This window comes from Marmota flaviventris, chromosome 4 (assembly GCF_047511675.1).
Source record: "Marmota flaviventris isolate mMarFla1 chromosome 4, mMarFla1.hap1, whole genome shotgun sequence".
Lineage (NCBI taxonomy): Eukaryota > Metazoa > Chordata > Mammalia > Rodentia > Sciuridae > Marmota > Marmota flaviventris.
This window is the reverse complement of record NC_092501.1, coordinates 55,422,495-55,438,942: the sequence shown is the minus strand read 5'-3', so window position 1 is coordinate 55,438,942 and position 16,448 is coordinate 55,422,495. Positions and strand designations below refer to the sequence as shown.

General features: G+C 33.3%; 1 protein-coding gene across 2 annotated transcripts in view; it reads right to left on the bottom strand.

Annotated features, from left to right (window-relative positions):
- The window catches only part of Ctnna3 (catenin alpha 3), a 1,728,170-nt gene that overhangs the window by 1,586,339 nt on the left and 125,383 nt on the right, over positions 1-16,448 (bottom strand). For both annotated transcript variants that reach the window (XM_027931212.2, XM_027931213.2), the window contains exon 4: positions 13,121-13,287. In XM_027931212.2, coding sequence (XP_027787013.2) covers positions 13,121-13,287 — 167 coding nt within the window. The remainder of the gene's footprint in view (positions 1-13,120; positions 13,288-16,448) is intronic.

The following is a 16,448-nucleotide window of genomic DNA, read 5'->3' as shown; positions in this document are numbered from 1 at the left end:
TGGATCAAGGAGCTAGGAATCAGACCAGAGACTCTGTGTCTAATAGAAGATAAAGCTGGCCCTAATCTTCATCACATGGGGGCAGGCCCCAAATTTCTTAATAAGACAACTATAGCACAAGAGTTAAAACCAAGAATCAACAAATGGGATAAATTCAAACTAAAAAGTTTTTTCTCAGCAAGAGAAATAATATGTGAGGTGAATAGGGAGCCTACATCCTGGGAACAAATTTTTACCCCCCAAACATCAGACAGAGCTCTAATCTCAAAAAGTTAAACAACAAAAAAGCAAATAACCCAATCAACAAATGGGCCAAGGACTTGAACAGAAACTTCTCAGAAGAGGATTTACAATCAATCAACAAATACATGAAAAAATGCTCACCATCTCTAGCAATCAGAGAAATGCAAATTAAAATGGCAGCCATTATGAAGTCAAACAACAGTAAGTGCTGGTGAGGATGTGGGGAAAAAGGTATACTCATACATTGCTGGTGGGACTGCAAATTGGTGCAGCCAATTTGGAAAGCAGTATGGAGATTCCTTGGAAAGCTGGGAATGGAACCACCATTTGACCCAGCTATTCCCCTTCTCAGACTATACCCAAAAGACCTAAAAAGGGACACAGCCACATCAATGTTTATAGCAACACAATTCACAATAGCTAGAATGTGGAACCAACCTAGATGCCCTTCAATAGATGAATGGATTAAAAAATGTGGCATTTATACACAATGGAATATTACTCAGCACTAAAAAATAACAAGATCATGGCATTTGCAGGCAAATGGATGGCATTAGAGCAGATTATGCTAAGTGAAGTTAGCCAATCCCTAAAAAACAAATGCGGAATGTTTTCTCTGATATAAGGGGAGTGACTCAAAATGGGATAGGGAGGAAGAGCATGAGAAGAAGACTACCACTAAATAGGGAAGAGAGGTGGGAGGGAAAAAGAGGGAGAAGGGGAGTTGCACAGAAGATGGAAGGAGAACCTCATTGTTATACAGAATACATATATGATCTTGTAATGAGAAAAAAAAAAAGTATGTCACATTAGTTTGGATAGAGAGAAAAGATGGGAGAGGAGGGGAGGAGTAGGGAGTATAGGAAGGGCAGTAGAATAGACAATATGATTGATGTATATACATTCCATGTATGTATTATATGTCAAAATACATTCTGCTGTCATGTATGACTAAAAAAAAATAAAATAAAAATAAATCGTATGGTTAAAAAAATGTATTAGGAAGATAATACACCATGATCAAGTAGGCTTCAATCCAGGGATTCAAGGCTGGTTCAACATATGCAAATCAATAAATGTAATTTATCACTTAAATAGAATCAATAACAACAAGAATCATATAATCATCTAAGTAGATGCTGAAAAGGCCTTTGATAAAATATAACAACTATTCATGTTAAAAATATCAGAGAAACTAGGGATAGGAGGAACTTACTTATCTATAAGGTAAGATATTATAAAGGCAATATACAAACAACTGGAAGCTTTTCCTTTAAAATCAGGGGCAAGGCAAGGATATCCACTCTCACCATTTCTATACAATATAGTTCTTAAAACTCTAGCCAAGCAATCAGGCAACAGAAGGAAATTAAATGGATAAACACCAGAAAGAGAAAAAGAAAAAATAAGTCAAATTACTACTCTTTATTAATGACATGATCCTATATCTAGAAGACCTAAAAATTCCACCAGAAGACTTCTAAAGCTGATAAATGAAATTTAGCAAGTAGCAGGATACAATGTCAACACTTATAAATCAATAGCTTTCCTACACTCCAACAGTGATTCAGTTGAGAAATAAATAAGAAAAAAAACATCCCTTTTACAATAACCTCAAAAACTAAAAATAATTTATCTGGACATTAAATTCTGGGCAAGGAAGTGAAATAGCTCTACAATGAAAACTATAGAACATTAAAGAAAGAGAGAAGACCTCAGAAAATGGAAAGACTTCCCATGTTCTTGGACAGGCAGAATTAATATTGTCAAAATGGCCATACTACCAAAAGCAATATACACCTTCAATGCAATCACCAGCAAAATACCAATGACATTCTTTACAGAACTAGGAAAAAACAGTCCTTAAATTCATTTGGAAGAATAAGAGACCTAGAATAGACAAAGCAATTCTGAACAAGAAAAGTGATGTAAGAGGGATCACAATACCCAATCTCAAATTATATTACAGAGCTATAATAACAATAACAGCATGGTACTAGCATTAAAATAGACATGAAGACCAATAGAATAGAATAGAAAACACTGAGATAAACTCAGATAATTACAGCTATCTCATTCTTGATAAAAGTGCCAAAAATATATATGTTGGAGAAAAGACAACATTTTCAACAATTGGTGCTAGGAAAGCTGGATTTTCATATGCAGAAGAATTAAATTAGATTCCTGTGTTTTATCTTGTACAAAAGTCAATTTAAATGAATCAAAGACCAGGAATTAGACCAAAATTATGCAACTGTTAGAAGTCAACACTCCATCATATAGGTACCGGCACTGACTTCTTTAACAAGACCCCCTAAAGCTCAAGAAATAAAACTAAGAATCAATAAGTGGGATGCTATCTTCTGCACAGCAAAAGAATTGATTAAGATAGTGAAGAGAGAGCATATAGAATGGGAAAAAATCTTTGCCAGCCACTCCTCTGTCAAGGATTAATATCCAGAATATACAAAGAACTCAAAAAACTTAATGCCTAAAAAAAACAATTAATAAATGGGCCAAAGACCTAAGTGGAATTTTTTTAAAAAGGAAATACAAATGGCCAACAAATATTTTAAAAAATGTTCACCATCTCTAGCAATCAGGGAAATCCAAATCAAAACTACACTAAGATTGCATCTCACCCCAGTTAGAATGGCAATTATCAAGAATACAAATAAGAATAAATACTAGTGTGGAGGTACAGGAAATGGTATACTTATACATTGCTAATGGGACTGCAAATTATACAACCACTATGGAAAACAGTATGTAGACTCCTCAAAAAAAAAAACAAAAAATAGAATAAAACTACCATATGATTCACCTGTCCCACTCCTCAGTATTTATCCAAAAGAACTAACATCAGCATACTATAGTAATACAGCCACTTCAGTGTTTATAGCAGCACAATTCATAATAGCCAAATTATGGAATCAACCCAGATGTCCATCAACAGATGAATGGATTAAGACAATGTAGCAGATATATACATGGAGTTGTACTTGAGTAAAGAAGAATGGAATAATGGCATTTACTAGCAAATGGATGGAAATGAAGAAAATCATGCTAAGTGAAATAAGCCAGACTCAGAAAACCAAGAGCTGAATGTTTCTCTCATACGTGGAAGCTACAGCAAAATAAGGAAAAGTAAATGACGGGGCAGGAGATTGTCTATTATATAGATATATGGTAGATCTGTAGATAAGAAGAAGGAGAATGACAGGGACAGAGGAAAGAAGGAAAAGGGGTAGAAATATGTAATGAATTAAACAATAGCACGTTATACACATATATATAAATGTACCAAGAATAATTTTACCCATATATACATTTATATGTAGAAATGCCAATCAAAATTAAATAAATAAAGAGGTGAAAGGAAAATCAATAGAGGAGAGGGAAAAGGGAGGAGAAAAGGAAAATTGAAATCAATTTCCTTGAATGTATTGTTTTGTAAAATAAATCCAAATACTCTACATAATTATAGTGCTCTAATTTTAAAAAAAACTAAAACAATACAAATAATATACCAATTTAAGAAAAACTATAAATAAATTACAGAAATATCAGTAGAGGAGAGGGAAGGGAACGGGGGAAGGAGGAGGAAAGGGAAAGGGGAATTACTGGGGACTAAATTATAGCAAAGTATATTCTGTGCTTTTCTAATTATGTCAAAATGAATCCTAATAGTATATGTAACCAAAAAGAATCAATAAAAAAGAAACTTAATCAAATTCACACAACAAAAAAATACAAAAATAAATAAGAAATGCTAGAGAGAATGTGGAGAAAAAGGAAGACTTTTACACTTTTGGTGAGACTATAAATCAGTACAACCACTTTAAAAATCAGTACAGAAATTCCTCAAAAGACCATATGACCCGGCTATACCACTCCTTCATAGTTATCCTACTATAGCAAAAAATCATACTATAGTAGTACATGGATACCCATGTTTATAGCAGCACAATTCATAATAGCCAAACTATGGAACCAGCCTAGGTATCCATCAATAGACGAATGGATAAATAAAGTGTGATAAATGTACACAATGGAGTTGTATTCGGCCATAAAGAAAAATTAAATTGGAGGAAAATGGATATAACCTGAGATCATTATGTTAAGCAAAATAAACCAAACTCATGTATGTTTTCTCTCATATGTGGAAGCTGGAGAAGAAGAACGAAAAGTAAAGTGGAGGTGGTCACATAAAAAAGCAAAGGGAGATCAGTAGAGACAAGGGATGGGTGAGGGAACTGGGGCGATGGCAAATGGGGAAAGAAGGGGAGTGCTGGGGACTGATATTGACCAAATTACATTGTTATATTGTGTGCATATATTAATATGTAACAACAAAGCCCACTATTATGTATGACTATAATGCATCAATTTTAAAAATGTGGAGAAAAAAATAAACTAGTTAAGCTGAGCCCTAGACTTTACAGAAATTTGATATTGACTTGGTTTGAGGATTTTTCTTTCCAATAGGACACTGTGCTTACTCATTGAAACAGATCCCTCAGATTTTCTACATTAGTTCAGTGCTTTGCAATTTCATTATATTGATTATTTCTCAAAATAAATGCTCTCCTAGTTGGAGATAAGTTGGGAAAGGAAGCACAATTAATTGAAGAGATTTTAATATTCCTGGAACTTAAACTGTTCAGTTTTGAATGGGGAATTTAAAAATGAGCCAAGAGCCAAAAAAATAATAATAATTTGTTTAGCTTTGAATTTATCCTGTGTTAATTTTTTAAATTTATTGTAAACCAAATTCGAACTTTTTTAAAAAGCCCAGTAAATCAATCTAAATCAAAAATGAAAGTAGGTATATTCCAAAATTGTTTAAACTGACTATTAAAAAGGTATCTGAATGGAGAAACAAACCCGTTTCTGTCCTATTTGACTATCTTATTATATTTCACAGGGCAGACGAGAATGAAAAGACATTAACAATATCCCTAAGCCCAACACCCACAGTAAAATTAAGCATTGTAAACACTTCCAAAGTGTTTTCTCATCAAGTTCTTCCCGTTCAGAAACAATATGTACCCACCAAATAAAAACAATGGAGGCAGTGATTGCTTACGTCCCATTAAAATAACTGAAAATCTGATGTATAAGAAAGATTTTTAAAAATAAAAATAAAAAAGGTTAACAGGGCAATGTGTACTAGGACTCAGAATTCCCTCTTCTCAAATACTTTTTTTAAAATTTTTCCTGATAATACATATTTAACTAAATCTAAGCCAATGATCTCTAAAAACTATACATTCAATCAATTCATGAAAATTATATAGATTAATGGAGTAATTTGAGAAGGAAGTAAAGAAGAAATCAGCTGAAACAGCAGGAAAACTGCAGTCAGGGCTCTGCAAGAAAGTATCCCAAGCCCTCACTGCCAATGTCCTGACTTCTTTCTGTAGTCAGATCAATTGATTCAAACAACTCCACAGCTCCAGCAGCCTACTAATTCCCCTAATGAAAAAATATCAAGCATTTCTCCGAAACAAGAGCCAGCTCAGTAGTTGTCATTTTTTCATTTTTAATATTTTATACATTTATACAAGGTGCCACATGCTACCTGTAGCATGAAAAGAAATCCTAGACTCTATGTTGTGGTTTTAAATGAGTATTCAGCAAGTGCTTGATTAAAAATACTAGATCACCACATGTGATCTCAGTGTCCCTAAAATGCCAGTTCGAAACAATACCAAAAGATTCTAGAGATTAAAGCATTGAGGAAATAGTCAAAATGATACTGTATTAATGCTCTATAAATATTAATGTTTAAAGTAAAAAGAAAATGTTTTAGCATAAGAAACAAATAATCTGACTTACTTATTTAAATATGGTAACCACAGAGCAATCAAACATAAAGTATTACAGGAAATAATATTTAATTTTTCGGAACTTAATCCATTGACTTTCCCAATATTTTCCAAATAAACTTATAAGATGATTATGCCACTGATTAAGTTTACATTTGACTCAGAAAATTAAAACACATTCATATCTTAAATGGGTTTTTGCTGGAAGGAATGATTACAAATGTTAAAAACAATGAAATCAGAAATAGTTCCATATAGAGCACTAATCTCCAGGATATATAAACAAATCAAAAAACTTAACACTAAAAACCAAAAAAAAATCAATCAATAAATGGGCTAAGGAACTAAACAGACACTTCCCAGAAGAAGAAATACAATCAATCAACAAACATATGGAAAAATGTTCATCATCTCTAGCAATTAGACAAATGCAAATCAAAACTGCTCTTAGATTTCATCTTGCTCCAGTCAGAATGGCAATTATCAAGAATACAAGCAATAATAAGTGTGGGGAGGATGTGGGGGAAAAGATACACTCATACTTTCTTGGTGGGGCTGCAAATTGGTGCAACCACTCTGGAAAGCAGAATGGAGATTCCTCAGAAAACTTGGAATGGAACTACCATTTGAAAGAAAGCCCTTTCCCTAAAAGGACTTAAAATTTTCATATACAGTGATACAGCCACATCAATATTTATAGCACCTCAATTCACAATAGCTAAACTATGGAACCAACCTAGATGTCCTTCAACAGATGAAAGAAAATGTGGTACATATCAGCCTTAAAGAAGAATGAAATTATGGCATTTGCAGGTAAATGGATGGAACTAGAGAATATCATGCTAAGTGAAATAAGCCAATTCCAAAAAACCAAAGGCTTAATGTTTTCTCTGATAAGTGGATGCTGTTCCACAGTGGGGGAGGAGGGGGATGAAGGAATTTTGGATTGTGCAGAGAGGAGTGAAGGGAGGGGTGGGGCTGTGGGGATTGGAAGGACAACAGAAGGAGATAGACATTATCAGACATTATTACCCTATATACATGTATGATTATACTACTGGTGTGACTCTGCACCATGTACAGCCAGAAGAATGAGAAGTTGTGCTCCATTTGTGTACAATGTGTCAAAATGCATTCTACTGTCATGTACAACTAAGTAGAACAAATTTTTTTAAAGAAATAGTTCTACATAGTTGAAGAAACATTGGTCCTAAAGTTTGAAGTACGCATCCTTACTATGCCATTAAATAACTGCATAATTGAATAAGCCACTACCACTCCACTACTTGATTATGTTAGCCATAACATAGAACAATTTGTCTTCACCTATCTACTTACAAGGTTGTGAAATCAGTTGAAGAATATTTACCAATGGACAACATACTAGACATGTGTGAAACAGGAAAACAAAAGATTTAGAATTTACAATCTAGTTTTATGGCTATTTTATCAATTTAAAAGTTCCAATTTAAAAGTTTAAAAGAGGCCACTGTCATTAAGTTCATGAGATCTTTCAGTAGTGAATAAGAACTGAAAAAAATATTCACTCAATAATTGTTTATTGAGCATCATCTCAATGAAGGGTACTAAGCTAGACACTTGTGAGAAATAGATACCTTCATTTAGAGTTAAACTGTAAAAAATGATTTATCAATATTTTTCCTAATATCAAATCTATAAAGTATGGAAACTGGAAGTGACAACAAATTGGAACAAGGTCCATTAGGAGAAAATGATAGAAATTAGATTATGGTTATGATATACAACTCTGTAAATACACTCAAAATCAGTGAATGGTACATTTAAAATTAGTTAATTTTGTGATATGTAAATCATACTTTAATAAAGCTGTTTTAAAGAAGATCTTCTCATAGCACTTTATTAATGAGAAAGTATAGGTACATAAGATAGAGTGAATAGACATTAGACAATTCATTTCTTTTGAGGCAAACTGGAACAAATTCTTGAGTCTTCATTCAGTGAGCTTTTCACCAAACCAGAAGCCCTCAAAGATTTAAGTTTGTATCTTATATATAAACCTTCCCAGGTAACATCACACAAATTTGGTGCTTCTCCTAATGCATATTTCTTGAGAAAGGCTTATCTTAATTGCTCTCCTGAGCTCCAAGCTTATCATTCAGGATCTACTATCTCTCATATAAGCCTCAAATCCAGTATGTCTAAAACCCATAAATTTTTTCTCTTCTACATAAACAGAAAATTGACATCTCAATGACCAATCAGAATCCTAGAAGTCTTCTTGGGATGCTTCTTCCCTCCCTCTGAAAGGATTCCATTCACTTTCCAATTTGCAGACTATACTTCTTTCTTTATACTTTCTTTCTCTAATTCATTCTCTACTTCACTCCATCATTTCATAGCCAGATGACTGCATCAGCCACATCACTGGCCTCTGCCTCAGTAACAGTCCTAAAATGGAAATCTGTTCATATCATTTTCCCATTTAAAATTCTTTAACAGCTGGATGTAGTGGTACACACCTGAAATCCTAGCAATTTGGGAGATTGAAACAGGAGGATCACAAGTTCAAGGTCAGCCTCGGTAACTTAGCAAGACCCTGTCTCAAAAATAAGAAGTGCTAAAGATGTGGCTCAGTGATAGAATGTACCTGGTTTCAATCCCCAGTACTGGAAAAAAATTCTTTAATGATTCCCCCTTAGCTTTAAGACTGTAGCTCAAATATTTTAGTTTAGCACATTGGCCTTTCTTTTTATTTTTTACTTGGTACATTATAATTATGCAAAACAGTGGATTTCATTGTGATATATTCATACATGCACATAACATAATATGGTCAATTTCAATCCCCAGTACCTTCTCTTTCACTTCTCCCCTCCCTCCCCAAATTCCCATCCTCTACTCTACTAGTCTCCTTTCTACCTTGTGAAGTCCCTGTTATTGTTTTTGTTGTTTTCCCTTTTCCTCATTAGCTTCCACATATGAGAGAAATTCTACCACCTTTGCCTTTCCAAGTTTGGCTTATCTCAATAATATTTGGTCTCAAGTTCCATCCATTTTCCTGCAAGTTACATGATTTCACTCTTCTTTATGGCAGAGTAAAATTCCATTGTGTACACATATCACATTTTCTTTACCTGTTCATTCATTTAGGCTATTTCTACTACTTGGCTATTGTGAATTGTGCTGTACGCACACACGCATGAACACACAAACACACCAAAATAGATCATTATATGGTAGGGTTGTGTGTGTGTGTGTGTGTGTGTGCATGTGTGCATGTGCATGCACAAGCATGTATTTGTGTGCATGTGTGTTTTATAGGTAACTACAAAATGTTTCTTAAGTAGGGTACTGTCTATACTGAGGAAAATGCCATAAGGCATAATCTGAAGTGGACACAGATATCCCACTGTCTTATGATACCCTACTATTCAGATGCACAAATTAGCAGAAGCCAAGTTTGGTGGTAGAGAAATAGCAACTCTTTACCACATTCAAATGTACAGGAGTTTTTAGGGATGTGGAAGAGCAAAAGGTGGGTGGGGAGAAAAAAGGCAGAAGAGCAAAGAGATAAAGTTGCTAAAGTACTTCTAAAATTTCTAACATCCAAATTGAAGCCATTTGGGATATTTTAGGGGGGATTGTTCTCTTTATATATGAAAGTAGAGTGTATTTTAACATACATGGAACTTATGATATATTGTTACAACACAGAAACACCTCACTTCCATCTTCCCAAGTTCCTATATGGTTTGCTGTATTCATAGGCAATCATTATTCACAGAGAGAGAGATATCAAGGGAGAAAAAGTCAACTTCCAATTCTGGGTGAATATAATGCAGAATAGGAATAGAAAGTCAACCCATAAATGAAAGCATGACTTCAGTGGAAGCAAAAGCTTAGAGCCAGGGGTGGGGTTGTGGCTCAGTGGTAGACTCACACATTTGAGACCCTGAGTTCAACCCTCAGCACCACATAAAAATAAATAAGTGAAATAAAGGTATTGTGTCCAACTACAACCAAAAAATAAATATTTTTTTAAAAAGCTTAGAGCCAGAGGTGACCCTGGATATGTGAGTTCCCAGAGAATTCACAGAAATCTTGAAGAAGACATTATATTTGACAGGATATGGAATGAGGGTACACACCAATTATATCTAGATCTTAAAGGCAAAAAGATCCCAGCAGACAAGTGGTTTTTTTGACCATAAGTAAGTAGATTGTAAGTAAATGAAACATGAAGGGTTTTTTTTTGGCGGGGTTGGGGGAATACAAGCAAGCTGGCAATGGTCACTTAAAGCTCTTATTGGGTTATTAAGAGAAAGTCATGCCAAACTAACTTCATTTCCTTTATAACTAGGATTACTAAACTGATAAATCCATGATGCCACAGACAATATATCTTGATTTCAAAAAGGCTTTTGGGAAAGAGCTTGAAGCTAAAATAAAGAAACATAGTTTATACAGTAACCCAATAAAGGGAGCAAAAAGCTCATTTCAATAACTTTACTCAAAGTATATTAATATTTGATTGGTATTAACACAAAGATAGATATGGCACTGTTGTCCATGTCATTAAGTATTTTTTATGAATAACTTGGTTAAAGAAATTTGATATTGACACCAGGCTAAGAGGAGATGACAAAATCAAGAGCTAAAAAGATCCTGAGGAACTGTAACAAAAATTCAAAATGGACAAAATCAGTTGGCAGAATGCTTGCATTGCATGCATAAGGCCCTGGGTTCAATCCCCACCACCACCACACCAAAAAAAAGGCTCAAATTCAATAAATGTAACTGTGACATCTACCTTTTCATATTAAAAAAAGATAAACTAGTATAATATGAGAAAGACCTGAATTAAGGGTAGTTTAAGTTCAGACTTGGCAGTATTATAACTCTCAAAATCAACATGAACCAACAGCATGACAAGGCTACTGTAATACTTAAGACAATGTTAGACATTAAACATGGAGGAAATTATCTGAGTATATTTTGGAATATTCACATCAAACAGTTTGTTTAGATTTCAAACTGTTTTGATTTCTACATTTTATGTGAGTTACTTACAATCTAGAACATGCATAGAAAAACATTTCCAGAAGTGATTTGGAGAATTTCTATTCTTATAATGGCAAAGTAGTAATTCAGTCCAATTCTAATGCTGAGGAAAATGAATAAGGTTTGATGAAAAATAAAATACTTCATCTTAACAACATCAGAGTTAATAAGATAGAAATATCGTGAGTGCAAAAAATGAAATGCTCAGCACACAATCAAATATAGCAATTCACATGAAAAGATAAGACAACATGAGCCAAACCCATGAGCAAACATCAAGAAGACCATAGCAGAAACAGAAACCCAGAAAGTCTGGACACTGGGTCTTTCATACCTTAAGTATAAGACAACCTGTTTATCATGTTCAAAAATAGATCAAAATAAAGATTCAAATTTTTGAAAGGAAACTAAAAATTATACCTGTGACATAGCCAATTTTTAAAAATATATAAAATTTCTAGAGTGTTCAGAGTCATCTAAAACTGTCATACAAGGCACATTCAAGGATCAATAAATTTTTAACTTAGATAAGGAAGACATAGACAAACCCTAAGAGTGAAAATTATTTGAAAAATACCTTTTCTGTTTCTTGTAATGTTGAATTAGTAATTCAGTCCAATTCTGCCGCTGAGAAAAATGAATAAACTCTGGTTTAAGCAAAGACAAACAACTTTATTTGCTCTGGCAGTATTTCTCAGCAACTTTAATATGCTTATGTGCATTGAAAACTTTCAGAGCAAATTTCTGCGTGTGATTCTGACCATAAAAAACAAAACTCTTATTCATGTTCCATATTTACAAGATCGGTGCTAAAGAATACTTTTTAGGAAACGTTAGGCTAAATAATCTAATCTTGATCATCTCAAAAAACAAAAATAGGTATTTTAGCCAAACATGGTGGTGCATGCCTATAATACAGTGACTAGGGAGGCTGAGGCAGGAGGATCACAAGTTGGAGGACAGCCTCAGCACATAATATATATGGTGAGAACCCGTCTCAAAATTTTAAAAAAATAAAATGAGTTTGGGATGTGGCTTAGTGATAAAGTGCCTCTAGGTTCAATCCCCAGTACCCCACCCCCAAAAAAATAGCATCTTAATTCTACACAACACCTTAAAAGAAGTGAGTTGATAGCAATTCATGTATCAATGTTCCACAGGGATGCAATAATTATGTGAGTGACTTACAATTTAACACAAATTGTCTCCCTTTCTCTTTGAAGATGCCACTTCACTTTTCACAGAAGAGGTATCATTTTGTGCTATACATACTTATAAGTTCCTTAAATGATCTATACCAAATACAGGTTCTGACAAGGCACCAGCAAGTGTGGGAGAAAATTCTTTGCAAACTTTTCTTCTGGACAGTATCATAAAATAAATAAATTAAGAAACTAAAAGTTTTTTTCCTACTGAAACCATGCTGTTGAAATTATCTGACAAGATAAAACAAGCAGAATATCTTGCTTTTCTCCTAGTTAAAATGTATTTTTACTCATCTTCATTTATACATTTTCATATGGATTACTTCAGACACCACAAACTACTGTAAATAAGCACTAATTATCCTTGATCAAGAGGAGCTTCCAAAGTAGAATTCAATTACAAACTAAAATAAACTTTCAAACATCTTAAGAATAAAAATTTCTCTCACTCAAATTATTTATACTTCTCCATTTATTATTATTTCTTTTGTTATCATTTATTCATATTTATATGGGGCATGATAATATAAGTGGCCAAAAGTCTAGAACTTGCTCTTAACCATTTCCTTATCAGCAAGTCATGCTCTATTCTTCAATTTCCCACTGTCTTTAGTACTAGCTTCTGGCTTTATTCTTTTGAGGTATACATTAGCCTTCACAGCCCAAGTCAGTCAGTTTCTGATGAGTGAAATTAAGAATGAAGGTGAGGAAACGATGCACCTGGATTAATGCCAGCTTCAGGGAATGGAATTAGAAGTGAGAACAATGCCAAAGCAAACTAAGCCATCTTTTACTTACAGATGACACATGCTGCAAGAGACACATGACATCAATCATGTCCGCAAGGATAAGGAGTCTGGTAACTGCAGCCAACAAGGCACGAGCAGCTTGAACCACAGCCTCCCTTTTTGGGAGATAACAGGGGTCATCTGTAAATCTCTCAGCTGATACCTTCAGAGCTTCACCTGAAAAACATAGTCCAAAATAAGTTACACTTAAGTTTTATATCTGTTTCAGCATTTATCAGCCAAACTAATTGCAAGTACATTCCGTGACTAAGCATAATATTAAAATACTATCAGTTGATGCTAGGACATTTTCTCTTAATAAACAAACTAAGGTTCAAACTGACATTTGTTTTTGATAAATGCTCTGAAATTTAAGAAGCATGATCCCATCTTACTGCAAGAAAATTATGCTCAGTTGAGTAGATAACATCCAGTAAAAGTTGCTATCAACTTCTGCATTTGCTGAATCTTAATTGCTGTGAAAGATTTCATTACAAGACTTCAATCATAAACACTTCTGTCTACAAAAATAACTTAAATCTTCATCAAGTTACTTTTTAACTCAATGGATATTAGAAAAGAATTAGCCTTTAAAATGAAAGCCGCTCTCTGATAAAAGTTTAACATAGGCTGATTTATTCTATACCAATATAGTCAATTGTATTCTAAATTTAGTCACAGAAGTAATACTTCACAGAACATAATTGTCAGAGAAATGCCATGTCTACTACTTTTAAGGTCTTTTAGATTAATTTTTTTATTATAAATATAATGTGTATTCATTTGTTTTTAAGAGTTCCCAGTTCAGAAGGGTCTAAGATGAAAAAGAAAAAGTTTCCTTTTCCCTAATCAAGAAATATAATTCATAGAGAATTTCCATGTCTATTTTTTTAATTTTTTAAACTTATTTTTATTATAAAAGTAATATGTGCCCATTTCTTTTACATAATATACCATATAAAGAGTATAAAGTAAAATTCTAAAATTCTCCATGCTAATTCCTAAAAACATCAACTATTCATTCATCCCTTTATCTAGAAATATTTCCATGAAGATATAGCTTACATGTATGTGTATATATAAGCATATATGTATATGCTTTATACATAAATGTGTGAATATTTTATTTATGTATGTTTTATGAAAATTTATATTGATTTGTTTTCCATAAAGAGATTTGATATCATAAGAAAACATTTATTTTACATATTATAAATGGAAAATATAATAGAGATATAAAACATTTGCACAAGTGGTTGCATACTGTAGAAATTTTCTACAACATTTTATTTTTACTTACTAGTTTATTTTCTTTTCACACTGGAATATAGGTGATCGGGCAGTAATATAATCCATCAATGAACAGTGTGGATTCAAGTCAGACTGTTTCAATGCCTCTGTCCTTGGACAAGTCACTTAACTTTTTTATGACTCATTTTCCTTTTTTGTAAATGGAGTAATAATAACAACAAATATCTACGATTTTATGAGGAATAAATAAGAGCACTTGGCACTTAACAAACACTTGATTAGTGTCATAATTATTTTAAATGATTTATTGACATACTAAAATATGAATATTTTAGTTTTCACTTGTGAACTTCAACATAACAAATGGAATAAATTATTGTTAAGAAAAAAAATATTGTTTCTTATCACAGACAAAACCTGTGAAGAAAGACTGGTACTGCCTCAACATGTTACAGTCTTTCATTTCGCTCTCTTAAGCAACTCCATGTTAGGAACTCAGATTCTGAAATCACATTCTTCTGAAATCACATTCTTATCCATCACTTCTTGTTCTAGGAACTTGGACACTTAAATATTTTCAGTGTCCTTATCTACATGGAAAAGATATAAAATATTACTGGTCTCACAGTGTTTCTGGGATATTTAGATAATTCATATTTTATATTTAGCACTATATCTGAAGCAGAGAATGCACTCAACAAAGAGTAACCATTATTTCTCAGGAAATTTCTAGTAAAGATGGTAAATTTTTAAGAACAATAAATGGATGATTTTTTGTGCTTCTCTGCAAGTCATAACTGCTACTAGGAGACTGAAAAATTAAACTGACCTCCAAAATTTAGAGAGCAGATGTATTTCCACACACACACAAAAAAAATAAAAAATAAAAAGATTATCTGTTCCTACTGTGACTCTGAATGGAGAGTTATAATGGCTTTTTGTAGAATACTGTTTTTGATTTCATATACCAAAACTAAATATATATCAAAAAAGAATTATGTATTTTTGACTCAAACAAATGTTAGGATATTGAACAACTGGGCTGAAGAACCATACTCAGAAAAAGATCATTTGAACAACTATTTTAGTCTTTGTTAAGGTAAAGCCAGTCAGGTAATACAGCTGGAAGGAGAAAAGTCACTCCCTGAAGTCATTAACATAGAGGCTGTGAGTTAACTTCCTATTATTGGATTTGTCCCCACTTACCACCCCCTGCTCCCATCTAAGTACTCCTAAGCCTTTTCAGTTGGTTTTAGCTCATACTTCTGGGCCCAACTTAAAAATCACTTTGTCTGCAAAGCCTTAGACCCCCATTATTAAGGCATGTGATACAGCAGGATTCTATGCTTCTGATCATAACACCTCATATCCATGTAATGAACAATTAGTGTTAAAGTCTATCTTCTGTATCATAAGACTAGTAAAAGCAAGAGTTGCATTGGTCCTGTCATCAATGCAATATTCCCAGGATCTAGAATAGTGCCTGCTTTATCTTCTGTATTCAATATACTAGATTGTTGAATGAATATGTGAATCAGCATTATTCAACTTTTTGACAAAATGTATTATTCCTATATGACACATGACAACACCCTAGGCACCCAGGATATGGAGATTGGTACGAACCAATTTTGCAACCCAAAAAGTTCATAATCAAATGAGAGTCAACAAACTCGGATAGATACAATCTAAGGAGGGTGCTGGAGAGGCCTGTATAGATTACAAGACACAGAGAAGGACCTACCTCTGCCTGAATGTTAGAGGTCAGAGGAATATTCTAAGAGCAAAATGTTTCAATTGCTGACAAAGAGCTAGTTTATTGACTATAGCCAGTTCATTGTCAAATTTTCTGTCAGAAGAAAATGCTATTTTCCTAATTAAATAGAAAAAAAATTTTTCTTAATTACATGTGGAGGATCTACAGTTTTTAAATAGTGTTCCCAATCTTGCTTATCATGCTTTAACTTTGAAGTTTAATGGTTAGTGTTATGGTTTAGATATTAGGTGCCCCCAAAAGATCATGGGTGAGATAATTCAAGAAAGTTTAGATTTAATAACCTAGTCAGTGCATTAATCCCCTGATAGGG